Source organism: Chiloscyllium punctatum, chromosome 9, assembly GCF_047496795.1.
Source record: "Chiloscyllium punctatum isolate Juve2018m chromosome 9, sChiPun1.3, whole genome shotgun sequence".
Lineage (NCBI taxonomy): Eukaryota > Metazoa > Chordata > Chondrichthyes > Orectolobiformes > Hemiscylliidae > Chiloscyllium > Chiloscyllium punctatum.
Window position 1 is genome coordinate 23339473 of NC_092747.1, and position 26120 is coordinate 23365592.

The 26120-nt window shown below is 42.3% G+C and overlaps 1 protein-coding gene across 1 annotated transcript in view; it reads right to left on the minus strand.

Annotated features, from left to right (window-relative positions):
- Positions 1 to 1049: 1049 nt before the first annotated feature.
- LOC140480989 (inosine-uridine preferring nucleoside hydrolase-like) overlaps positions 1050 to 26120 on the minus strand; it is a 28367-nt gene continuing 3296 nt past the window's right edge. The window contains exons 2-5 of the mRNA XM_072576599.1: positions 18536 to 18715; positions 17389 to 17500; positions 11411 to 11547; positions 1050 to 1397 (exon numbers count right to left, since the gene is read on the minus strand). Coding sequence (XP_072432700.1) covers positions 1050 to 1397; positions 11411 to 11547; positions 17389 to 17500; positions 18536 to 18715 — 777 coding nt within the window. The remainder of the gene's footprint in view (positions 1398 to 11410; positions 11548 to 17388; positions 17501 to 18535; positions 18716 to 26120) is intronic.

Here is a 26120-nt window from a genome sequence, read left to right on the forward strand (position 1 = left end):
TGACTGAGGAGATTGATTGTCCTATTTCCAAGTCCAAATCGGCTATTCATATACCGAGAACAAAGGTGGATCCAGCACTGATTCTTGTTAACAATTCCAGCTCTTCTTAAATTTAAGCTATTCTTGAAGCAATCAACTCTATAACTATGCTGCTTTATGCCATTCTGTACCAAACATTTTTCTTTTTAAATATAGTTCTCATATGCATTACCTTGCCAAAAACCTAATAGACAACTTATACCACTCTGTATTGATTTGGCCCCTTGTTCAGAACATAACTCAAAACTTTTTAACTCAATAAAATCCCATATTTCCTGAATCATGTTCGTGTTGACTATAATCCATACATTTTGAAAAAAAACTTTCAAATTTTGTTTTAAATTATTGGTGCAACAGTCCAACCCTAAAACTCTCCATGGTTCAGCACTTTGTTCAATTTTAAGATAAAGTGTAAAATTTACTCTTTTAGCCAAGCTTCTTGTCACATTTCAAAATATCCTTTCTTGGCTCAATATCAATTTATTTTGTTTTATTATGTAACTATGGATTGCCATGTTTATTTGCATGAATGCATGTTTTTTTTGTTGTTTTGCTACAATCTACCTGAACCAATAAGAAAGTTGGTTCTAGTCTGAATAGAAATTGTTGATCTTGCAGTTGAACAATTACAATTAACACTTATAAAAGAAAAGAAATTCAATGAATTTTACTGCATCTGTTAACTGTTCAGTGGCACTTGTGTGTGTGTGTTGAAGTTGCTCAAGGGTAGAATCAGAATTGGCTGCGATACCAACGTGAGCAATCACTTGCCAATATTCACATCTGCACTTTGACATGGACTAAAACAGCTTAAAAGTAGAAGTCAAAGACCCACAGAATCCCCAACCAATTCCTTCGAGAGAAAGAGGAACAGGAGCGACCTAAATCAAAATCAGTAAAAGAAGAAACTTAAGAGGAAGCATCCTACCAAATGAAATGAGCATTATGCTCTCTAGACAGTTTACTGATGTTTGCCTTCAATTTTCCTTGTGCTAGCACTATTAAACCTGTTACTTAAGAGCAGACATCATGAGTTGCTTGAACTTCTCAACATCACATTTGGTCATAATAAAAGCTTGATTTTGTTTTCCCAGCTGGTTCAGTGTATCCACAATCATCATCCCTCTGGTCACCGATCCTTGTAACTCCACACTGACTCCATAATGTATATATTCTGTGACAACACTCTCATCAATGGCAGCTGCCATTGCAAAAGAATCACAGGATAGAAAGCCAGCTTCGAAAGATTCGTCTGTATTGACTTTCATGTTTTTGACAAACTTTACAGTATGTGCAGTTATTTTCTTCATGAAGCAAGCTTTCCCAGTGCCTTGATTTACCCATTCTTTAAAAAATTCCTGCAATGGATACAATGAAAGGCAATCAACCTTCTGCATTTCAAAGTCATCTCATATTAGGTTCATTTACATTTAAACCAAAAGATAAGATGCTACGGTTAAAATCCTTCTTTACACATGGAATCCCTCATTATATGGGGCAAGCGTATTCATATGTCGACATCTTGTGGTTACAAAATGGATTTTATTCAAATTTTAAACAGTTATGAGAAAGCAAAAACAGTATTTTCAAAAATGCTAATCTACAATATTAAATTGACAATTATTTGGTTTATTTTCCTCATTAAAAAACTCAATAATTAATGTAAGTCATGTCAAAGCTGGAGTTGTTCTCCTTGAAACAAGGAAGATTATAAAATTTGATTGGGGTGTTCAAAACTTAAAATGGTTTCTACATTATGAATAGGATGAACTATACCTTATTCATTATAGCAGAAGGGTTGGTATTCCAGGGACAAAAATGCGTTGAGATTGGCAAAAGGACCCTAGGTAACTTGAAGAACTATTTTGGGTCATAATCTGCTATACACTACCTGACAAGGTGGTGAAAGATGATTGAGGGCAAAAATAGCTCAAAGGATGATGCAAGCAAAATGAGTCATGGGGTCATATAGCACTTCAGTTCATGGAGTCTGCACTAACCTATCTACAATAATCCTACTTTCCAACTGTTGGCTAATAGGCTTGAAAGTCATGACATTTCAAATACTCATCCATGTACTTTTTAAAGATTCTGAGGTTTCCCCCGTGTAATGCCCTCCCAGGTAGTGTCTTTTGCACAGGAGCATTCTGTGATTCAAACCTCAATCTGCCAAAAAGATCCAAATTGTGTTTATATATTGCCTTTAATGCAGTCAGAAAATGCCCAAGACAGTTCACATGTGCTTAAGAAAAAAGATAAACATTTAGAAAAAGGTGCTATCAGAACAGGTAAAGAAATGGAGTTTAAGGAAGACAAAGGATAAAGGGTTGGCAAAAGCGGGGAATGACACGGACATTGCTCCCCAGAGAAGCCAACTGAAAGATATTTTTTTAGAAGTACTCAAATTGAGCACCAAATATGACAGGCTGCCTTCATGACAGAGATTAGAACCATGTCCTGGTTGTAACCAGGAATATCTGTTCCTTAAATAAAAATAGAAAGTATTGGAGAAACCCAGCAGAACTAGCAGCATTTGTAGGAAGAAAAACATGCAGAACTGTAAAAGGTGGTATTTATATGTAAATAAATGCTTTGTTTCTCTCTCTACAGATGCTGTCAGACCTCCAGCACTTCCTGCTTTCTTTTCAAATTTCCGCCATCTGAAGATCTTTGTTTTTATTTCACTTAACGTTAAGGATCAAATTAAACCACAGAAGTAAAACCTCTTGGACCAATATACCAACTAAACAAGGACCACAAAGTCAGTATAAGTTGTCAATACATTAAAGCACGTCTCAATAAGTTCGTTAGTAATCTGATTTTATCATGTGTAAAGGCATGAATTTCTTATTTGCCTTAAATCTGTTATAGTTTAATGATAAACAGTTGTGGTGCATTGAGACCAGCTGGTCCAGTGGGTCCAGAGAATGATGCCAGGAATGAAAGGCTTAACATATGAGGAATGTTTGAGGACTCTGGCATTTTATTCAATTGAGTTAAGAAGGATGAGGGGAGAATCTGATTGAAACTTACAGAATACTGAATGGTCTGGACAAAGTGGATGTTGGGAAGGTGTTTCCATTGGCAGGAGAGACAAAGACCCAAGGGCACATCATTAGAGTAAAGGGAGAACAGAGATGAGGAGAAACTTCTTTAGCCAGAGTGTGGTGAATCTGTGGAATTCATTGCCATAGAAAGCTGTCGATGCCAGGTTATTGAGTATATTTAAAACAGAAATAGATGGGTTCTTGAGTATCAAAGGAATCAAGGATTTCGAGGAAAGAACAGGAGAATGGGGTTGAGAAACTTATCATCCATGATCGAATGGTGGAGCAGAGTCGATGGGCTGAATGGCCTGATTTCTGCTCCTATGTCTTATGGTCTTACGGAGATACTTGTACTCATCTTCAGCTGCAAATTTTACTTTCCACTTGAATTGTTGAATATTACCTGATATATTAATGTAAGTAGCAATTCAACTCTAAAATCCTAGCCCCAGCCTTGCACAGTTGTTTTTTTGTAATTAAGATGTCGCAACTTTACTTTGTTTATCTAAATTAATGTTAGTTTAATGAAATCCTGCAGGAGAAACCAACTTGCAGTAGTTTTAAGTCTCCGTGGCTCAGCACAAATTTCCATTTAACACTCAAAATAAATGGGGAGAGGAGATTGAAGCAGAGCTCAAGTGTTGCAGTGTGGATAGAACAGTAACCCAGTGTTAGATGTCTGGGGGTGTAGAGCACGAGTGTCACATGGTAAAGGAGGAGCCAAGCCTGATTGTTGGTTGATTCACTAATGGTTGAATTCTTCCTACAGCCTCTGATGCATAATGTAACTTTAAGTCTTACTGACCAAGATTTTTGGAGTTTCTATTTACAGATACTCATGATATTCAACATCCTGACAGAAGAGGGCAAAAAGCACTACACTTCTTATAAAGCTCACTAGAAATGTCTGTAAAGGGAAGGCATTAAAATTTATAATGTATAGCGGTAAAGAATATAGAGAGATGAGATTTAATGTGCATTTAATTTTTATAGGGGTTTTCAGGAATCTATTTAAAACTGAAGGATTTCCTTGTTATAAGAATAATGATTCCTGGAAAATCAGTATTGATGTTGTATTATTTTTAAGTGAAGTTTTCATTTAAATATCTATTTTTGTGAATTCATCAATAATACAAAATATGGGAGATCAATTTGCAAGAATTAACATAAAGCATCCAAGTTGAAAGAATTGGTAATACAGAACAACCTCGATTATCTGAACGAGACGGGAAGGGAGTATTTTGTTTGGATTACTGATTGTTCAGAAAACTGATCTGATCGTGAAGGGAGCCAAACTGAACAAAATTATGTTAAAAAAAGCATGTTTACAGAGTTTTTATTTCATTCAATCGATAAAATGTGTACAAACATGGATATTGCTTAAAATTTCATAATATTTTACAAATAAAATAACTTTTTGGCTAGAGTGTGACTGAAGTCTGTGAAACGTTTTGCTGCCATTTTCCTTTGTTTTATCGCGGAACCTGACATCAGCTGATATTTTTCTGTTCGATGTTGTCCTGCCATTCAGACTAACCAAGTGTTGTCCCTCCCTCCTCGGTGACCTTCGAGCCTTAAAAGAGAGAGGGGTGCAAAATACAGGGGGAATACGAGAGAGAGGGAAGATTTTTTGTTGACTTCAGTTTATGTCCTCTCATCAATTTTTTTTATGGGGGTAATGTTTTACTCATGTTTCCTCCCAATATTTCGTCCTGTTTATTTTCACATGTGCTAACTCACTACAATTTGCTCTGTAAATACTTAGACTCAGTTTACAGCGATTGCAACACCAGGGAGTGAAGTGGAAATTGAGCCATGGAGAGGGAGTCATTGAAATTGCATTACCAAAAATAACAAGCTTTTGTTTTCCTCAACTTTGGAACAGGGGAGGGAGTATGTTGGAAGATTCGAGAGATAGCTCTAACGGATGTGAAAATGGCAAGAGCAAAACTTCACTTTTCCCAATGCACCACCTGGTTTAACCAACTACCAGAGCTCTGAAAAACAAGAAGCCAAATATCTTCAGATCTAGTTGAAAATGATAACATGGGGTGAGGGGAGGGAGATTGAAATGATTTCAGGCATCAAGAAAAAAACTTCATCAGAAACTTGTGGGGGCAGCCGAATATTTTACTGTTAGTCCACCATTGAAATGTTTGATTCATTGTGAGTTAGTGAAATTCTTAAATGGGATCTGTATTACAGGGACCTTGAGATCTTGTTCAGATAATCTGAAATTCAGATAATTGATGTTCGGATAACTGAGGTTGTTCTGTATTCCTGAGAAAAGACACAAGTGATTTTGTGATGACTTCTCAGGATAATTCACAAAAAATACCAAAGTAAAAGGAAAACAACCTCTATACTGAATGAAAGGAGAGTGCTGATTTGTTGACAAGTGAGTTCGGACTGGTCAAAGTGTTTCATGGAGAATGAAATTAGTGATGACTGAATGTGAACTACCAAGTTTTATTCAGACTTTAGATTAGGCATGTTGACTCTGATTGGCCAAGACACAGAACTGGTGAACAAAACAGACAATAACTGTCATGTAGTTTGTTGGGTTGAATCAAATGGTATGCTGAAAATGTTATTTCTCTCTGCAAAGAACAATTGCCAGGTGTATAAATGTATGTAGTTTCCATGCACCCTATTGAAAGCTTGACTGACAATGCTAAATTAGTTGTCAGCATAATGCTATACATACTATTATGTAGCAAAAGTGGTTCAATTGCAGAATCAATTACTATTATTAATTATTCAACAGTTCTCTGATTCATTGTTCAGTGCAATTTCTTGATTAATTAAATTCCAGCAACCTTGTTTAAAATTTAAACAAAGCTTGGTCGTTAACTGTCAGCCATCAGTAACTGGTGCATTTTCCATGGCAACACAAGTGTTCATTTGCCAACCAATAAGCATTCCCCTCTTTTATAGTATAATTGGTGTAAAATATCTGCAGAGAGCCTGGTATCCCATCACTAAGTCACCCTTTATTTACAGTGTACAATACATTGGCTGTAACCAGCCAGCTTGTTGTCAGTCCCTGAATTCAAGATCTCTCTGAATCCCCTTTTTCCTTTACAACACTCCATTTTTTTTCTTTTCTTTATTTTTTTGAAACAAGATGTCTGACACTCCTGTTCTTTTCCTTTTAAAAACTCCACCGCCTAACTACGGTAGTGCTTATTTTTAATCCCCTGTTTATATGTCAGCCAGGGCTTCCTGATTGGCTCAGGTTAACAAAACCAATCAAGGATCTCATAGTCAATCCACCTTTTCTGTGATTCCAGCACAAAATTTCATTCCCTGAAGTAAGCTGTCTCTCTCACTTAGAGGAAACATGTGGCTAGCATTAGCAAACCCACTACCATTTCACCCTCTAATCTCCAGATCCAGGAATATCAGGTTTAACCTGGTGCACAGTCTTCTCCCTATCAGCAACTCTGCTGGAACAATCCCTTTAGTTGCCCGAGAGGTGGTCCTATAATCAAACAGGAACCGGGACAATTTGATATCAAGGGAATCTGCAGGCTGTTGCCTTAAGCCTGCATTCAATGTTTGGACTGCTCTTTCTGCCAGACTACTGGACAATGGATGGTATGGAACTGTCCTTACATACCAAATGCCAGTCAACTTTAGGAAATACTCGAATTCCCTGCTGATAACATTGTCTGTGACCAATACTTCCGGGAGTCTGTGTATCATAAACTATACTCACAGCTTTCAACTGTCCCTGAGTTTGCCAAATGAACTCTACAAATGTCCAATCACTTTGAATGAGTGTCCACAACAACTAGGAACACTTCCACCCATGAAAGGACCAGCATAATCAACATGTAACCAAGTTCAAGGTTTACCCAGCGATTCCTTTAAATGTCACCAATGGCAACTTTTGTCTTTACTGGCATTTTGGACACTTCCCCATCAACACAGCTATGTCAGCATCTAATCCTGGCCACCAGACATAATGTCTTACCAACCAACCCTAGTAGAGTTTTGTCAGTATCTGGTGATATCTTTACTCGAGACAATCACTCTTGTTCCCCACAGTAATATGCTGTCCTCTACAGTAATCTTGTCTCACAGGGTCTAAAAAGGTTTCAATCCTGGTTGTGATGGCCCTTCTGTTTCCCCAAACACCACCAGTTGTTTTAGTTTTGCCAGGACAGAATCTTTTTGTGTCCACAGTCAGATATTGTCAGCAATGACCGGAAAGGTACCCAGAAAGTTTAAAACCAGATGGACACTTCCAGGGGAGGGACTGCCAGTTGAGTATCTCCCAGTGGGAGGTGGCTCAAGGCATCCACATTAAACACTTGGCCTCCTGGACCGTGTTCCAACTTGTAGTTGTACACACTGAGAATAAGGGCTCACCGCTGAATTCAGCCAGAAGCTCTGAGTGGTATTGCCTTGTCTTCTTTAAGAAGCACTGACCAGGGTTTGTGGTCCATTACAATGACAAATTCACATTCCTAAAGGTATTAGTGGGATCTCACTGCCAAACCTTTCTTCTCTACCTGGGCGTATTTGCGTTGGACATCAGCCTAAGTCTGGGAAGCATACACTATTGGGCGTTCCTCTCCTTTGGGCTACTGGTGAGTCAACACTACCCCAATACCATATGAGAAGGCATTACATGTCAGCACCACCTCTCGCTTTGGATTGTAGTGGGCCTACACCTTAGATGACAATAGTTGCTTTTTCATGTCCTTAAAGGCTACGTCTTGGCTCTGCAACTATTCCCAGGCCAGGTTACATATGAATTTCCCAAAATAAATCACAAACCCAAGGAAAGACCTGAGCTCAGCACAAACATGGAAGATGGGCTACATTTGATTGCCCTCACTTTATCTTCAAATGGATATAACCCTGTTTTGTCAACTATATAACCCAAGTCGGTCACTTAGGACACCTGGAACAGACATTCGTCCCTTCTAAGGTATATATGCTGCCTGAGAGAAACGTTTAAGCACTATGTCTAAGTTCTCCAAGTGCACTCTATTGGCCTTTCTGGTTATTAGCCCATCATCCAGATAATTGTAACATGTTCTCCATCATCTGCTGAAAAAAATGCAGGCTGATTATACCCCAAACGGCATTCTTGTATATTGATATAAACCCTTATGGGTATTAATTATGGCATACTCTTGGGAGTCATTTAGTCACAATTGCACATGAGTGTAGCTCAGGTCCAGCAATTGTGTATGTAAGTCCTCCATGTGAGGGATTGGGTATTTATCTGGCTGTGAGAAACAGTTTACTGTTTGCTTGAAATCCTCACAAAGGTGAGCTGAGTCATCAGGCTTCATAATTGGCATGATTGGTGCTGCCCATTCTGCAAACTGCACTGTTTTGATGATATCTTCATTTTCCAGCCTTCTGATTTCTACCTGTACTTTTGCCTGTAAGGCAAATGGCACTGAGTAAGCCTTGCAAAATTGCAGAATGGCTTTCTGGTCGACATGTTAAGTGGCCTTGGCCCCCTTGATCGACCCCAACCCTTCCTGAAAAAACTCCTGGGAATTTCCTTACGACTTCACTCAGGCAGCCATTTTCTAACCAAAAAATGTTGAGTCAATCAAGGTGAATATTTCTCAGCCAATTCCACCCCAACAGGCTTGGGTCTAATCAGAGGTAACTGCACTACTGCTTCTCAAAGGAGACCGGAATCAAAGTCATACACTTAACCTGTAACGTTTGCCCAATGTATATTTTCAGTCTAGCCAAGGTCTTGTGCAAATTTCAGGGTTAGAGTCCAGGGCGAGTCTTGTTAAAGACAGATTCTGCAACCAATGCCACAGCTGTGCTTGTTTCAACCCATGAGAACTGGATGACCATTCAACCAGACATTAATTTTAATTGGTTCTGGTTTGGATGTTGCTACGCAATTTAACTGTTCCACCCCACATGCAAGTGGACTTTCCAGGGTGTTACTTTCCTGGATACCGAATTCAGTTACTCAAGTCAGGCCTTATAGGACTGACATCAACTACGTTGGCTTGCTGGCCCAGATCCTAAGGAGCCTTTTAGCTATTTGGGTGAGGCTCAGTTTTGTTGTGGGGCTTTATGGTGGGCTGGCCTAGGGTACATTTGCTCAGGATATGCCCGCCTGAGGCTCTGCAATTACCTTCACTCAAGTGATGTTCTCTAAACTCAGTTGGACAGGTGAGAGTATCCACTTCCATTGGAATGCCTTTCAGATACCGTGCTCCACTTGCCACATTTTCTAATGACAAAGCCAATTGTAGTGTCTGTTTGAAGTCCAGTTGGGCTTCAACTAGTAGGCTGTTTTGCGTGGTTACACCATTAATTGCATCCACTGTCATCGTCACTGAAATAACTGCACAGAGGCCAGTATCTGTCATCAAGTCACCCTTTATTTACACATGCACAGTATACTGCTTGTGACGAGCAAGTTTGGAGTCAGTCCCTGAAGTCAAGAGACTCTCTGACTCCCTTGTTTTTATCTGATTTTTTTATTTTGTTCTTTTTTTTAAAAACAGGATGTCTGACACTTGTGTTCTTTTCCTTTTAAAAACTCCACCACCTCACTGTGGTAGTGCTTATTTTTAATCCCTTGTTTATATCTGTCAGCCAAGGCTTCCTGTTTGGCCCAGTTTAACAGCACCAATCAAGGACTTCATAGTCAATAAGATCCACCTGGTTCCCATCACTACATCTTTCTCCCACTAAATCCAGGGATGTAGGCCTGGCCTTTGTCTGGTAGCTTCTCCTGGGACTCTTTCACCCCAGGTCCAGTTCCTCAGACTAGGACCTTGACACAGACAGTGTGTACTGGACTGTAGCCTGTCTCTTGTGTGTGGAGTGTCTCAGGAGTGTTTCATTTATCTCTCCACCCTTCAGGCACTCTGCCTATATTCCTGATGAAGGACTTTTGTCCGAAACGTCAATTTTCCTGTTCCTCGGATGCTGCCTGAACTGCTGTGCTTTTCCAGTACCACTCTAATCCAGAATCTGGTTTCCAGCATCTGCAGTCATTGTTTTTACCCTTTCTCAGGAGAATTTCCTCCTCTTCTTCCCGTGGTCAAGATAGTGAAACTGCATCCATCTCGAATTCTGAGGTTTCCTCGCTGTTTGATGGAGGGGGAGAACCCATGGTGTGTGAAAGACCTTCTAGCTGTTCTGAGTGACCAAGTTTGTTTTGTTCCTGTTCTGTTTGCGAGGTTGCAGCTTTCAGGTGTTTCATATGTTTATTCAGGACCGTCTCACCTCCCTGAACTTTGTATATTGTGGGACCTGATCTCACATTGACATCATCTCATATTCATGTGGGGCCATTTCTGTGGTTCCAGCACAAAACTTCATCGTCTGCTTAGATGAAGCACTTGGCTTATTTTGATGTTCCTTCTATCATTTCCAGCTTACCCCCAGGTCTGGGAATATCAGGTCATAGTAAATAAGATCCACCTGATTCCAATCACTACATGGTGTTTTCTCTTTCCTTTACTATTTGGCCTGCATTCATTAGAGTTTAGAAGGATAAGTGGGGATCTTATTGAAATGTTTAAAATTCTAACCAGCTGGACACCAGATACAGGGAGGATGTTTTCCCTCGTTGGAGAATGTAGAATAGGGGACACAGTTTCAGTGTATAGGGAAGACCATTTGGGACTGAGATGAGGTAGAACCTCTCCACTGAAAGGGTAGTGAACCTATAGAATTCTCTACCACAGAAACTTGTGAAGAAAAAGTCACTGAATATATTGAGTAAAGAGATGGATACATTTCTAGATTTAATGGCCTTAAGCAGAATGTGGAGAAATCAGGAAAATAGCACTGAGACAGAGGATCAGCCATGATCCTATCAAATTGGGGAACAAGTTCTAAGGGCCGAAGGGGCTAAACCTATTCCGAGTTTCCATGTTTCTCTTTCTTGTGAATCACCCTGATGCATTTTAAGAAAAGATTCACCAAAGTGTGTGTCTTCTTTCAGCAATATTCAAGTTCTTTACTGTCAATAATATATGTCAGCATACAATCTGCTGTATTTGTGCCGTGGATGGAATCTTATCTTTCTAAACAACAAACTCCTAAAAAAAAAGCAAGTGATGCATGACATGACTGCATCATGTAATAAAGAAGTTGAGAAGAATAAAAATGGCATAGCCAAGAGTCAAAGTAGGCTTGAGAAAATCTCAGAAATAGCTCACAAAACAAAAATATTTTGACCTCAGGGTACTTTTACTTGAGATCCAATCCATGTTTAGAACAATTTCTCTTATTTTCTAAAGCAAAACATGTGAACATGCATTCAGTGAGGCTGATTTTATTTTTATTAAAATTTACTTCCAACAGCTTACCCAAGGTAATACATAACGTTGACAATACTCCCAAGTTGCAATATACATTGGGCATTCAAAATGATTCAAGACAATATAAGCTGCTTCAGGGTCTGCTGCAAAGTTAAACTCAGAACAGATTGTCACGTTTCCCCTGCCTGAAAAAAGATAAAACCTTCAAATGAAATTAATTCTATCACAACATCAAAGGCTTCAATAATCTAATCATTTTTACCAATCTGGGAAAATACATGCTCATATGAAAGTATCAATATTAGATATTAGCTAACTGATAATGTGTGTACTTTACGCAATCAAACACACAATCATGCCCATTGATGCTTTTTAGGAATTGTGAATATCTTTCCATGAAATCTTAGTGCAATACTAGTTGAAAATAAGGTTCAAGAAGGCAACACACTACCACCTTCTCAATTAAAATTGTAGAATGGTAATAAGTGCTGGACTAGCAAGTGATGTCCATATCGCATACAAAATAATTTTTAAAAACTGCTGTCTCTACCACTGATATCACACGAATATCTTCCTGGTGGATGAAGGCTGCAGCAGTAGGAAGATTCCCTAGTCATTGAGGTTGCCTTGCCACTGGAACTGGATCTACCTTATGTCAAAAACTATGTGTCTGCTGACGTGCAACAGTATTTCCATGTAAAAAGATTTCCCAGACACAGGCATCCACCAAGAGGAGTTCAACTCCTATATTCCCATTCTGCCTGACCCCACATATACACAGCATAAGCCTTGTGGCAACTGTCGAGAGATGATGGAGACAGGATTGTAACATCTGGAAGTCCTTAGCTTCAGACTGGCACACAGCCAGTAAAGTTTGAATCGGACATTTCGGTCTTGGAATAGGAACTGTAGAGTGTTTCAGCACTTTTCTTCATGAGTGAGCAGCCCTCTTCAGGATCCACTCTGCTCATCCTGCACAAGGACAGGGCTAGAAAATGTGTCCTAAAAACAGTCTGTTTTGTCGCCAACCTAGTTGGAAAACCACATCCAGCCAGCTTATTTGCCTGCTATCTGAAAACCAAAGTCAAAGTCAATCTCAGAACCTGCAATGTACAAACTCTCATGGATAACAAGCAACACCATTGTCCAGAATGAAGAACTATCCTGTTGCTCATGAATTAATATTGGTATTGCTGCCTTGCAGAAAACTTGAAGAGCAGATGAATGGCAGCTAAGGGAAGAAGGTGGTGTTTACACCTTCTGAAGAAGAAAACCCAAGGATCAATATAGCCTGCTTGGAATTGGGCTTGCTATCAAGAACAAACTCATCAACCAACTCTCAGAGCTCATCATTCATATCTATAATCACCTCACAATTCTCCATCTACAACTCGCCAAGAACCAGCAGGTGATGGTCAAGAATGCCTATGCTCTAATCCATGATATTATAAATGAATCCAAAGAAGACTTCTACACCACCATGAATGGCATACTCACCAACATCCCAGGGATAATAAAACTATCATCCTTAAGGACTTCAATGTCAGTGTTGGAAAGGACACCCAACTCTGACAAAGGAACTATCAGAAAGGGACAGGTTGGGAATTGCAGTTCCAATTTGATTCTCCTGTTCACCAATATGTGGGCTGTCATCTGGTTATCACTGTTCTGCCAAAAAGACAAATTCAGGACTTCTTGAAGGCATCCACAATCAAAGGACTGGCCCATCATTTCATCTGCGATCAAAAGGATGTCCTTATTACCAAAATGATTACCAGTGCAGACTTCAGATAGATCCACCAAAGCATCCATTCCTCAATGTCCATCAAATGCTCTCTCGAAGCCACTGAACTCAAAGAAACAGAAGATAGGTCATGTTGAGCAGCTTCAAGAGCAAAGCAGGCTCGGAAACTTTTAACAATGTTTTTACCAAAACCAACAAAGAGTTCATTTTAAATGAGTGGAGCAAATCTGGAAAGAGACGGAAACAGCCACCATCTCATGCTGTGAAGAAACCATCAGCTACAAGACCAGGCGATACCAAGATTGGTTCAATAAGAATGATCACATCAGCTGAGATTGCACTGAAGATGGGAAAGGCTCTCCATCCTCAGCAGAATAACATAACCAGTGAGGCAAAGAGAAGAAGTCACAAAATAGCAAAGGCTGAGTTACAAAGAAGAACGAGGTATATTAACAATCAATGGTGAGTTGAGAAATCTAACGAGTTGCAACTCCTTGCTGATAAACACGACACCCAGGTTTCTTTAGTGCCAAAGAGACAATATATGGACCTGACATCTTTAGCATTGTGGAGGAAGGATGGAGCCCTTTTGAGAGACAGAGAAAACATTAGTCTCCAATGGCAAGAACACTTCAAAGAACTCCTACATTGTGATACATTTGTTGATGAGGACATTCTTGAGGAAATCCCCCAACTCCCCATCCAAGATCATCTTGGACTCCCACCTAGTGTGGCAAAAGATGAAGTCACATTAAGAGTGGAAAAGTCATTACAGTAGGGGGATTCTAGCAAAGATTTTCAAACATAGAAGGGCAGAGTTTACTCATTATCTCCACCAAGTGGTCCTGAAAATCTGGGGCAAAAGGGAAATCCTTGCTGATCTCAGGAACACTGCTATTACCACCAGCTTCAAGAAAGGAGACAAAGTGGACTGTGGGAACTATGAGGAATCTCCCTACTTTCATCTCTGGGAGGAATATTGACCAAAATCATCCTTGGTGCCTTCTCCCAGTCTTTGTGAAAAGCCTTCCTGAAATTGTGGCTTCTAACCAAACCATGAAACTATGGGCATGATTTGCATTGCTTGGCAAAGCCAAGAGAAATGGCAGAAACAATATCAACCACTCTACATGGCCAAATCAATCTGAGGCTTTTGATTCCTCCACAATAAGATTTTGGTGATGGTCTTCACTGACTATGATGTGACAGAATCCTTTGAGACCAAGACAAGAGGTCAAGCAGGGATGTGTCATTACCCCCACTCTTTACTTCAGCTTCATTGCCATCATTCTTCCTCATGTTAAGAGTAAGCTTCCCAGTGGTGTGGACAATGTCTACAGGATGGGCAGAAAGCTCTTCTACCTGATTGAAATCCAAGAAGAAAACAATACCAATCTCATTTGTGGATCTTCAGTATACAAATAACAATGTCAGCTCTGCTCTTTCAGAAGAAAATTTTGAAACCTCCCTTAATGACTTCACAGAAACATATCAAAGAATTGGTCACGGCTTCATCTCAAGAAGACTCAAATCCTTTACCAAGTCTGATCCAGCTCTCCATGGAGAAATCTTCTCAAATATGGAACATTCCTCTTGTCTGGGAAGCTGCCTCTCATCAAAGGGTGCAGAGATTCAACAGCAAATCCTACCTGTTAGCACCACTTTCAATGCCTAGGGATCTCAGTGACAGCTGTGCTTATACCAAGATACTTATATATAAGATAGTCTTCCTTCCAGCTCTTCAATATGGCTTCAAAACCTGGACTATGTGTAGACATCACCTCAAAACCCTTGAGACGCAGCATCAATACTGTTTAAGATGGATTCTGCACATCAGCTGGAAGGACAAACGTACCAACATCAGCATCCTTGAAGCAGCTAATAGCACCAGCGTTGAAGCCATGATCATTCAAAACTAACTCTGCTCGGTCAGCCATGTGTTAAGGATCCCTGGGTTCTGTCAGCCAAAGCAAATAGTCTTTGCCCAGCTCAAGCAAGGTGCTTGAACAAGAGAAGGTCAAAGGAAGAATTTCAAAGACTCCCTGAAGCCTTCCGTCAAGAAATACAACATGGATGTCAATACTTGGGAGACCCTATTCAGAAGAAACTAACTTGAAAGAAACTCCTACATGAAGGGATGCAATTCTTTGAGAACACCAGTTTACAAGAGAAAGTGTGGCAAAGGAACCAGAAAAAGTAAAACCAATGATCTCTAGGCCAAGGATTACCTCAAACTCCCAGAAACACCTGGAAAATTTGCAGTAGATCTTTGGATTTGGCTCACCACTCATGCAAGGTCCAACAGAAGAGATGATTTGTGATATGGAATTTCCTAGTTGGATGATCGTATTCATTAGCAAGTAATTGATGGCAATAACAATTGGTTGGCAATTTGCAAGGTGCTATCTAAGGATCTTTGGTGAATTTCTAGAGTGGATCTTTTAGATGGCACACACTACAGCTACTAAGCTTGGTGGAGGACAGAGTCACTGTGGATGCAGTTCCTTATCAAGTAGCCTGCTTTTCTCTGGATGGTGTCAAGCTTCTTGAATGTTGTTGAAACTGCCCTCATCTAAGTATTTGGGAAGTATTCCATCATACACCTGACTTGTGCCTTGTAGCTGGTGGACAGGCTTTGGGGAGTTAAGAAATGAGTTACTTGCCACAATATTCCTAGCTTCTGATTTTTCTTTTAGTCACAAAATCTATATAGCTAGTCCAGTTCAACTTCAGGGTGAATGGTAACTCCCTGTTAATAGTTAATAGTGTTAATAGTGAGGGCTTTCATGATGGTAATATAATTGAATGTTGAGGGATGTGATGGTTTGATTGTCTCTTATTGGAGATGGTGATTGTCTGGTATTTGTATGGCATGAATGATAGATGAATGTTGCTGCTACTTTCAGTCCAAACCTGGATATTATCCAGGTCTTGATGCATTTAGACATCAAGTGGTTCAGTAGTGGAGGAATCATGAATGGTGCTGAACATTGTGCTATCTTTGAGGACCACTCCCACAGTGTCCTTATGATGGAGGAAAGGTGGTTGATGAAGCAGCTGAAGATAATTGGGCCTGGAACACTATCCTGTGAAACCCAACACAGAGATGTCCTGGAGTTGAGATAACTGATCTCCAACAACCATAACCATCTTCATTTATGCTAGCTTTAATTCCAAACATGTAGCCAAATATGGCTTTAATGTCAAGGAAAGTCACTCTCACCTCACCTTTGGAATTCAGCTCTTTTGTCCATGTTTGAACCAAGACTGTAATGAGATCAGGAACTGAGTTGCTCTGGAGGAACCAAAACTAAGCATCGGCAAGTAGGTTACTGCTGAGCAGGTGTTGCTTGACTGCACTTTTGATGATACTATCCATCACTTTATTAATGATCAAGAGTAGACAGATTGGCAGTTTTGGCTGGGTTTGATTTGTCCTTTTTTTTGTGCATATGAAATACCTGGTATCTTTCACAAGGTTGGATAGATGCCAATTTTGTAGTTGTACTGGAACTGCTTGGCTAGGGGTGCAACAATTCAGGGCACAAATGTTGCAGTATCCAACACCTCACCATTTCTTGATATCACGTGAAGTAAATGAATTGGCAGAAGTCTAGCAACTGTGGTCCTCTGGAGGAGGCCAAGATCAATCATCCACTCAGCACTTCTGACAGAAGATTGCTTAAAAGACTTTAACCTTATCTTTTTTTACTGATGTGCTGTATTCTCCCATCATTGAGAATGGGAATATTTATGGAGCCTCCTTCTCCAGTGAGTTGTTTAATTGTTTGCCACCATTCAAGATGGAGCAGGACTGATGTGGTGTATGAATTAAACCTTTGGCAGGACTTCTTGGGGGATTGGTGGTGGAGATGAAGCTGAATATGAAATATTGTATGTTAATTAGATATTGAGAAACTGTACATTAAAGAGCTATCGACTTAGTTTCAAACAGTGATGAAAATCTAAATTTCTGTTCTAGAAAGTATCAGTTTGAGAGTTTCCCTAATGAATCATAAGAACAAATGTGATGGGCTGCCAAGCCATGAAGACGAGAAAGCTATGAGTTTGATTCATGTTTATTCCTTCTAGCATCTGTCAGTTAGTCAAGCAATTTGTTTAGGGCAGTGGAGAAAATAAAACCCCAACCCTCCACACACATTATTATTAAAAATACATATAGTGTCAATCAGAAAAAGACTGGGTTAGACATAACTATGAAGACTGCATCCCATCCACCACAAAGTAGAATTGGTTGATCTAAATGAAGTATATGGTATACCTTCCATATTTCCTCCCATGATATAGAGATATTTTAACTTTGATGGAAAGGTGGGATCCATTTTAAATGCCAGAGCAACATTAGTCATGGGTCCAGTCGCTACTAGAGAGACCTGTATAGTAACAAACAAATGGTTATCATAGCGACTGAGAGGTGGTAAAGTTAAAGATTGAACAATTGTAAAATATCAAATGCATTATTTTTATTACTTTGCCATTTAACACATGAAGATTAATTTTATATTCAGATTTGTTTCAAATCCAGCTCGATCAAACTGAAAATAGATGTTCAAGCATGTTTGTTCTTAAACAAGATGGAATTGTCCTTGTCACCTCACGAGAATTAATTCTACGCCAGCAAAGACATCACTAACCATATCCACAAAAAACACCAATGTGGAGGTTTTGGACTGGGATGGACTAGGTCACAAGTCACCCGACACCAGATTATATTCCAACAGGTTTATTTGAAATCACAAGTTTTCAGAGTGCTGATTCTTCATCAGGTGAAGTCACTTCTGACTTCTGACCTTGTCCACAAAATATCCTGGCCACATTGGTAGCCAATTCATAAATAACTCAATATGAACAGCAATATCAGCTGCCTGGTCCTCCTAGCTGGCTGAGGGAGGTGGTTGTTATGTCAGAATGAGTACACATTTTAAAAGTTGCCATATAAAGAATAAATAGATAGAAACTACTTCCTCCAAATAGGAAGGGTTTAGAGGGATATGGGCCAAGTTCTGGCAAATGGGACAAGATTAGTTTAGGATATCTGTTCAGCATTGACGTGCTGTACATCTCTATAACTCAGTGACTGTAAGTAGAGTTTGACAAACTTTTAGTTGGGCTATAAAATGGATATGTCAGAAAAATAAGATTCACTAAATGTAAAGTCAGAAATTATAGTGTAAATCTAGAAAATTCCCCTTAGTAAGTCAACGCTGGTTAAATGTAATATTTCTAAGTTGAGCTTGATAGATTTTTGTTAGGTAAAAATACTAAGGGTCATAGAATCAAGGCAGAAGGTAGGGTTTATGCAGAAATAATTGAATGACAGAATGGATTTGAGGGGCTAACTAACCTACTAATGTTCCTGTGTTCTACTGATTACTAGAATATTATTTTCTGCAACTCATAAATCTCACCTGACCAGCATATTCATTGGTTATCCTGATCAAGGCATTCACTGCGTATTCAGCTTTTACATGTTCCAACCCTGGAGCATCAGAGTCTGGAACATTACCCAGGCCATCTTCTCCGTGGTAATGATGAGCATTGAGTTGGTTTCCGAGAAGAGAGGAACCTGCACCACGGTACACAGGAATCTGCAAAATGAAATGGAATCTTTAACAAAATTTATGAGGAATGAAATGCAGTGGCTGCCACCTATCATGGTATTGCATAAACATATGGACTATGGAATCCATGAGTTTTTTTTATGTATGCAGGGCACGTTGATGTCACTGGCTTGGGCAGCATTTATTCCCTGCACCTCATTGCCTTTGCAAAGGCAATGGTAAGCTGCCTTGTTTAACTGCTGCAGTCAATTTGGTGTAATTACACCCACAGCACTGTTGGAGAGGGAATTTCTGGATTTTGATCCAGCCTATGTTACAACAAAATATATTTTCAAGTCAAAATGGTGAATGATTCGAAGGGGAACTTGCAAGTGTTGGCATTCTGATGGATCCACTGCCCTTGTCCTTTTAAGATGTTAGCGATCTTGGATTTGGAAGAAACGATATGAATTTCTGTGGTGCTGCTACTGATTAGATTCCCTACAGTATGGAAACAGGCCCTTCGACCCAACAAGTCCACACCGATCCTCTGAAGAGCAATCTGCCCAGACCCATTCCCCTATCCAACCCCCGACTAATGTACTTAACACTATGAGCAATTTAGCATCGCCAACTCACCAGACCTGCAAATCTTTGGATTGTGGGAGGAAACCAGAGCACCCAGAGGAAACCCACGCAGACACGGGGAGAATGTTCAAACTCCACACAGACAGTCACCCGAGGTGGGAATCGAACCCAGGTCCCTGGTGCTGTGAGGCAGCAGTGCTAACCACTGAGCCACCATGCCACGTGTGTATTGACATGGAGGAAGTGAATGTTTGTGGATGTGGTGCCAATGAAGTCAACTTCTTTGTCCCGGATGATGTCAAGTTTCTTGAGTGTTGTTGGGGCTACACTCATCACATTCCTAACTTGTGCCTTGTCGATAGTGGGCAGACTTTGGAGAGTCAGGAGGTGAGTTACTTGCTGCAGGATTCCTAGCCTCTGACCTGCTCTCGTAGCCATTGTATTTATATGGTCAGTGTAGTTCAGTTTCTGGTCAATTGCAACTCCCAGAATATTGATAGTGGGACATTCAGCATAGGTTCTGTCTAATTAGAAATTATTTTTGCTGGGATTTGTATCTCACAAATGTAATTTACTACTTGCAACTCCAAGCCTTGGTTTCATCCATGTCTTGCTACATTTGGACAAGAACTATTTCAGTAACCAAGGAGCTGCAAATTGTGCTGAATATTTTCTACTTATCACTGAACTAACTCACCCCTGAGCTTATGATGGAGAGGTGGCCATTGCTGAAGCAACTAAAGATGGTTGGCCTAGAATGCTACCTTGAGAAACTCCAGCACAGAGACGTCCTGGAGCTGAGATTACTGACTTCCAACAACCACAACTATCTTCCTTTACACTATGTTCCATTCCAAATGCACAGTCAAGTGTGGCCTTGATGTCAAGGGTAGTCATTCTCACCTTCCCTCTATAGTTTAGCTCTTTTCTCAATGTATAAAGCAAGACAGTAATGAGGTCAAGACTTGAGTGGTCCTGGTAGAACACAAACTAAGAATCAGTAAGCAGCTCGATACCACTTCAACACTTTGATTTTTTTTTTCTTTATTCAATTTCCACCACCAGGAAGATAGGAAAGACGCCCGAGTGGCCAGTGACAAGCACTGCCCTTCAAACCACAGGGCAATGCTGTGTGAGCAAAACAGTGAAGGGGAGGGTAGGGACTAAATCAAAATAGAGCTGGAGGGAGAAATGATGCACTCCACTCCCTGCGGCGCCCACCTCTCCCTGAACGACTCCAGGGTATCGGTGGACACCGCGTGCTCCTTCTCCAAGGACACCCGGGCCCTAACGTAACCCCAGAAGAGGGGCAGGCAGTCGGCCCTAACGACCCCCTCCACGGCCCGCTGCCTGGACCTGTTGATGGCCAGTTTGGCCAGGCCCAGGAGCAGACCCACGAGGAGGTCCTCAGACCTGCCCTCCCTCCTCCGTACCGGGTGCCCGAAAATCAGGAGCGTGGGACTGAAGTGCAGCCAGAAACAGAGGAGAAGGTTCTTAAGAAAATCAAAAAGGGAGTGCAAACGCCCACACCCAATGTATACATGGTCCACGGACTCCACAGCGCCACAGAACAAGCAGTTGGGCTGGGAGTCCGTGAACCACCGCAATCTGCGGTTGCAGGGGACTGCTGCGTGCAGCACCCTCCACCCCAGATCCCCGAGAGAAAGGGGGAGGACTCCCGCGTAGAGAGCCCTCCACTGGGGATCCCCACCGCCCGGTGGCAAATGGGCACGCCAAGGCGTGTCCGGACGGTGGATGAGGGAGAAGAGGTGGACGGTGTGCAGCAGCAGTCGATACAGGGCCTTCCTTTTTATATCCCTGAAAGGGACAAAATTAAAATTCCGGAGGCGGCTCAGGTTGTGGGGCACAGGCTCCCGCGGGAAGTACGGGACCTTGGGGCCAATGTGAAATTCCGTCCGGGCCGGGGTGAGCGCGGACGGGATCCCACCGCACACCTGAGCGTCCTCCAACTGGTGCACTACGTCGGGTCCGAGCACCGCCGTTTTAAGGCGTCGGATGGTGGTGGCCACGTACCGGACGTCTACCGCTGCCCTGCTAGCTATGTCCTGCGGCAGCGTCCAGCCCAGGCCCCCGGCACCCAGCACGTCCCCGACCCTGGTCGCCCTCGCCGCCACGGCCCTCCCCTCCGACAGCCACTCGAACCCGCGAGTACGGAGGTGCGGATTCCTGAGCAACGGCTCCCTGACGACAGCCGCTACTCCAGCCAGAGGGTAGGCGCGACGCGATTCGACCATGTTCCAGACAGTGATCAGGTCCTGGTAAAAGACAGGCAGCACCTTGAGGGCGACCTCCAAACCGTCACGGTCGACGAACAGGAGCTGCGTGTCGTAGTTGAGGTTACGCACCTGGCGGAAAAAATACGTCGCCAGGGCGCACCACCTAGGAGGAGGCTCGACGTAAAGGTATCGCCGCAAGGTCTGAAGGCGGAACGTCGCGACCTGGGTGCGGACGCACACCAGCGACTGACCGCCCTCCTCGATAGGGAGACTCAGAACCTGCGCGGCGACCCAGTGCATCTTTTTGTCCCAGAAGAAGTCGACCAACGTTCTCTGGATGTCAGCGACAAAGCCAGGAGGAGGGACCAAAGTGACCAGCCGGTACCACAGCATGGCGGCCACCAGCTGGTTTATGACCAGCACTCGACTCCTGTAAGATAGCACTCGGAGCAGTCCTGTCCAGCGGCCTAGGCGAGCCGAGACTTTGGCCTCCAGCTCCTGCCAGTTGGCCGGCCAGGATTCCTCAGCCGGGCTGAGGTAGACCCCCAGGTAGAGGAGATGGGTGGTACTCCAGTTGAACCCCCGTAACTCCTCCGGCAGAGAGTCCACCCGCCACGGACCGACCAGTAGTCCGGAACACTTGGCCCAGTTGATCCTGGCGGAAGACGCCGCCGAGTACACGGCCTGGCACTCGCGCATCCTCCCCAGGTCAGCCGGGTCGGTGAAAGTGAGGAGCACGTCGTCGGCGTAGGCCGAGAGGACCACCCCCGTGCCCGCGCCGCGCAGAACCAGCCCCGACAACCTCCTCCGCAAGAGGCGCAGGAAAGGCTCCACGCACAGGGAATACAGCTGGCCGGACAGGGGGCAGCCTTGACGCACTCCTCTCCCGAAGCGAAGGGGCGCCGTCAGGGACCCGTTAACTTTAACCAGACACTCTGCGGCGGCGTACAAGAGTCGGATCCGGGCGACGAACCGCGTCCCGAACCCGAACGCCCGCAGAGTCCCGAGCAGGTACTCGTGATCGACCCTGTCGAACGCCTTCTCCTGGTCGAGAGACAGGAAGGCGCTCGGCAGACCAGCCCGTCGACAGAAATGGATCAGGTCCCGGACCAGGTGGACGTTGTCGTGTATCCTCCGGCCCGGGACCGTGTAGGACTGGTCCGGGTGAATCATGTGGGCCAGCACGGAAGCCAGGCGAGAAGACAACACCCTGGCGAAGATTTTGTAGTCCGTGCTGAGGAGGGAGACCGGATGCCAGTTCTTCAAAGAACGAAGGTCCCCCTTCTTTGGCAGCAGGACGATGACCGCCCTGCGCCAAGAAAGGGGCAGCTGTCCGGCATTTAGACACTCCCCCAGGACCTGTGCGTAGTCGTTCCCCAGGACGTCCCAGAACGCCCTGAAGAACTCCACAGTCAGCCCGTCCAGCCCCGGGGTTTTGCCCCTCGAGAGCATTCAACACTTTGATCACTTTAATCATGGTCAAGAATTAACGAGGTGATAATTGGCCGGGTTGACTATGCAGTTCAGGAGCACAGGTCTTTGGTACAATTGTCAAATGTTGTTAGGGCCATAGCTTTGAGGATCTAGTGCCTCCAATTGTTTCGTGATATCACATGGAGTGAATCAAATTGGCTTAGGAGTGACATTTTTGATGGTGGAAGGCACGAGAGGAGGCTGGCATGGATCATCCATTTGGATTTATGGCTTAAGACTGTTGTAAATGCTTCAGCCCTATCTTTTGCACTGATGTGATAGGCTCTGCAATCATTGAGGATAAGGATATTTGTGTGGCCTCCTCCTCCAATGACTGTTTAATTTCCATCACCAATTACGACTAGATGTGGCAGGACTGCAAAAATTAGATCTGTTTCATTGTTTGTAGAACCTTACCCATGTTGCTTATGCTGTTTTGCATACAGGTAATCTTGTGCTGTAGCTTCAAGAAGTTGATACCTTATTTTTAGGTATGCATGGTGCTGTTTCTGACCTACTCTAAAAGAAAATATCTCCCACCAATCCTGCATATTTTTGTGAGGTAAGGATGTGATTGGACAGGCACAAGACAACTCTGATTACACCCATTGAAATTTTGACCACTAGAATCTAGTATAACATCCAATTCTGATTACTTAAATCCACCCACTTCATTGTTCTTCCCTATCCCCTCCCAAGTGATATCTGCCTGACTTCTGCAGTCATTAACATAGAACATAAAATAACACAGCACAGTACAGGCCCTTTGGTCCTCAATGATGTGCTGGCCTTTTATCCTACTCTAAGATCTGACTACCCTACATACCCTTCATTGTACTATCTTCCATGTGCCTATTCAAGAGGCGATTAAATGTCCCTAATATATCTGACTCTACTACCACTTCTGACAGTGCATTCCATGCACCCACCACTCTCTGTGTAAAGAACCTACCTCTGACATCTCCCCTAAACCTTCTTCCAAATACCTTAAAATTATGATCCCTCGTAATAGACATTTCTGCCATGGGAAAAGGTTACTAGCTATCCACTCTATCTATGCCTCTCAATATCTTGTATGCCTCAATCAAGTCACCTCTCATCCTTCTTCGCTCCAATGAGAAATGTCCTAGCTCCCTTAACTTATCTTCAAAAGACATGCCCTCCAGTCCAGGTAGCATCCTGGTAAATCTCCTCTGCAACCTCTCTAAAGCTTCCAAATCTTTCCCATAATGAGGTGACCAGAACTGAACACAATATTCCAAATGTGGTCTAACCAGGGCTCTATAGAGCTGCAGCATAACCTTGCAGCTCTTAAACTCAATCCCCCTGTAAATAAAAGCCAATACGCCATACACCTTCTTAACAACCCTATCAACTTGGGTGGCAACTTTGAAGATCTATGGACATGGACCCCAAGATCCCTGTATTCCTCCACACTGTCAAAAATCCTGCCTTATACCCTGTAATCTGTATTCAAATTTGTTCTTCCAAAGTGAATGACTTTATACTTTTCCAGGTTGAACTTCATCTGCCACTTATCAGCCCAGTTCTGCCAATGTCCCTTGGTAATTTACAACAGCCCTCCACACTATCTGCAACTCCACCAATCTTCATGTCAACGGCAAACTTACTAATCCATCCTTCCACTGCTTCATCCAATTCATTTATAAAAATCACAAACAGCAGAGTTCCCAGAACCAATCCCTGTGGAACACACTGGTCACCGAGCTCTAGGCTCAATAATTTCCATCTACCAGGACCCTCTGTCTTTTATAGGCCAGCCAATTCTGGATCCAGACTGCCAGATTTTTCTGTTTCCCATGCCTCCTTACTTTCTGAATGAGCCTACTGTCACAAAGCTAGTTCCTTTTTTTTCTAAAAGCTGTTCCTTGACTCAAGGAGACTCTGTTCTTGATTTTTTTTTCAGAGGGGCAATTAACCGAGCTGGGCTCTGATCAGTCTGGTTTGGTACAGAGATGAAAAGGATTTTGAGAGGGCATTTGTTTATATGTAAACAGCTGAGACTTCAGGCCAAAGTAGTCATGTTTTAGAAGTGACCTATACAATGAAAGGGGAGTGGGCAGCTCTCTAGCTGAGCTGAGCAGTTATAGTTCAGTCTTGAGCTGGGAAGTTCAACAGGGACCTGTGTGGAAACTTTCTCTCTTTTCTGCCCTTCAACTTCAACAGTAAGAATGTGTTTTATTTATACTGGTTTTTAAAGTATATTCAGAACAACATAATTAAGTCTAGTTGGATAGGTTGAGTTCTGTAGGGGTTCTTTATTCCATTCTTTGCTTTTCATTGTGTAATTTTGTGAAGAAATTTTTGTCTGGTTTAAAATCTAAAAGTCAAGCTAGTTATCTTACTCCGGATAATTTTCACTGTATACTTACCGAAACAAATTACAAAGTTATAGTCTAGGGCCGCCTGCTTAAGAATGATTTGAGTGGTCTGGTTTAGTCCATAACACTACCATGGAGAACCTTATCAAACCTCTTGTTAAAATCCACACTGCCAAGAATCTTGCCTTTAACTCTGTATTCTACATTCAAATTCAACCTTCAAAAATGAATGATGCCACACCAATCCAGGTTGAACTCCATCTGCCGCTTATCAGCCCAGTTCTCCATCAAGTCAATGCCCTGTTGCAACCTATGACAGCCCTCCACAATCCACAACTCCACCAACCATCACATCATTGGCAAATTTACTAACCTACCCTTCCACTACTTCAGCCAAGTCATTTATAAAAATCACAAAGAGCAGAGGTTCCAGAACCGATCCCTGTGGAACAATACTGGTCACTGAACCCCAGACTGAATACTTTCCATCTACTACCACCTTCTGTCTTCTATAGGCCAGCCAATTCTGTACCTAGACTGCCAGATTTCTCTGTATCCCATATCTCCTTGCTTTCTGAATGAGCTCCCATGCGGAACCTTATCAAACGTCTTGCTAAAATCCACGTAGACCACATCCACTGCGCTACCTTCATCTATATGTTTTGTCACATCCTCAAAGAATTCAATAAGGTTTATGAGGCATGACCTGCCCCTTTCAAAGCCATGCTGTCTCTAATCAAACTATAGTTTTCCAAGTAATAAATCCTGTCTCTCGAATCTTCTCCAATACTTTGCTCACCACTGACGTAAAAT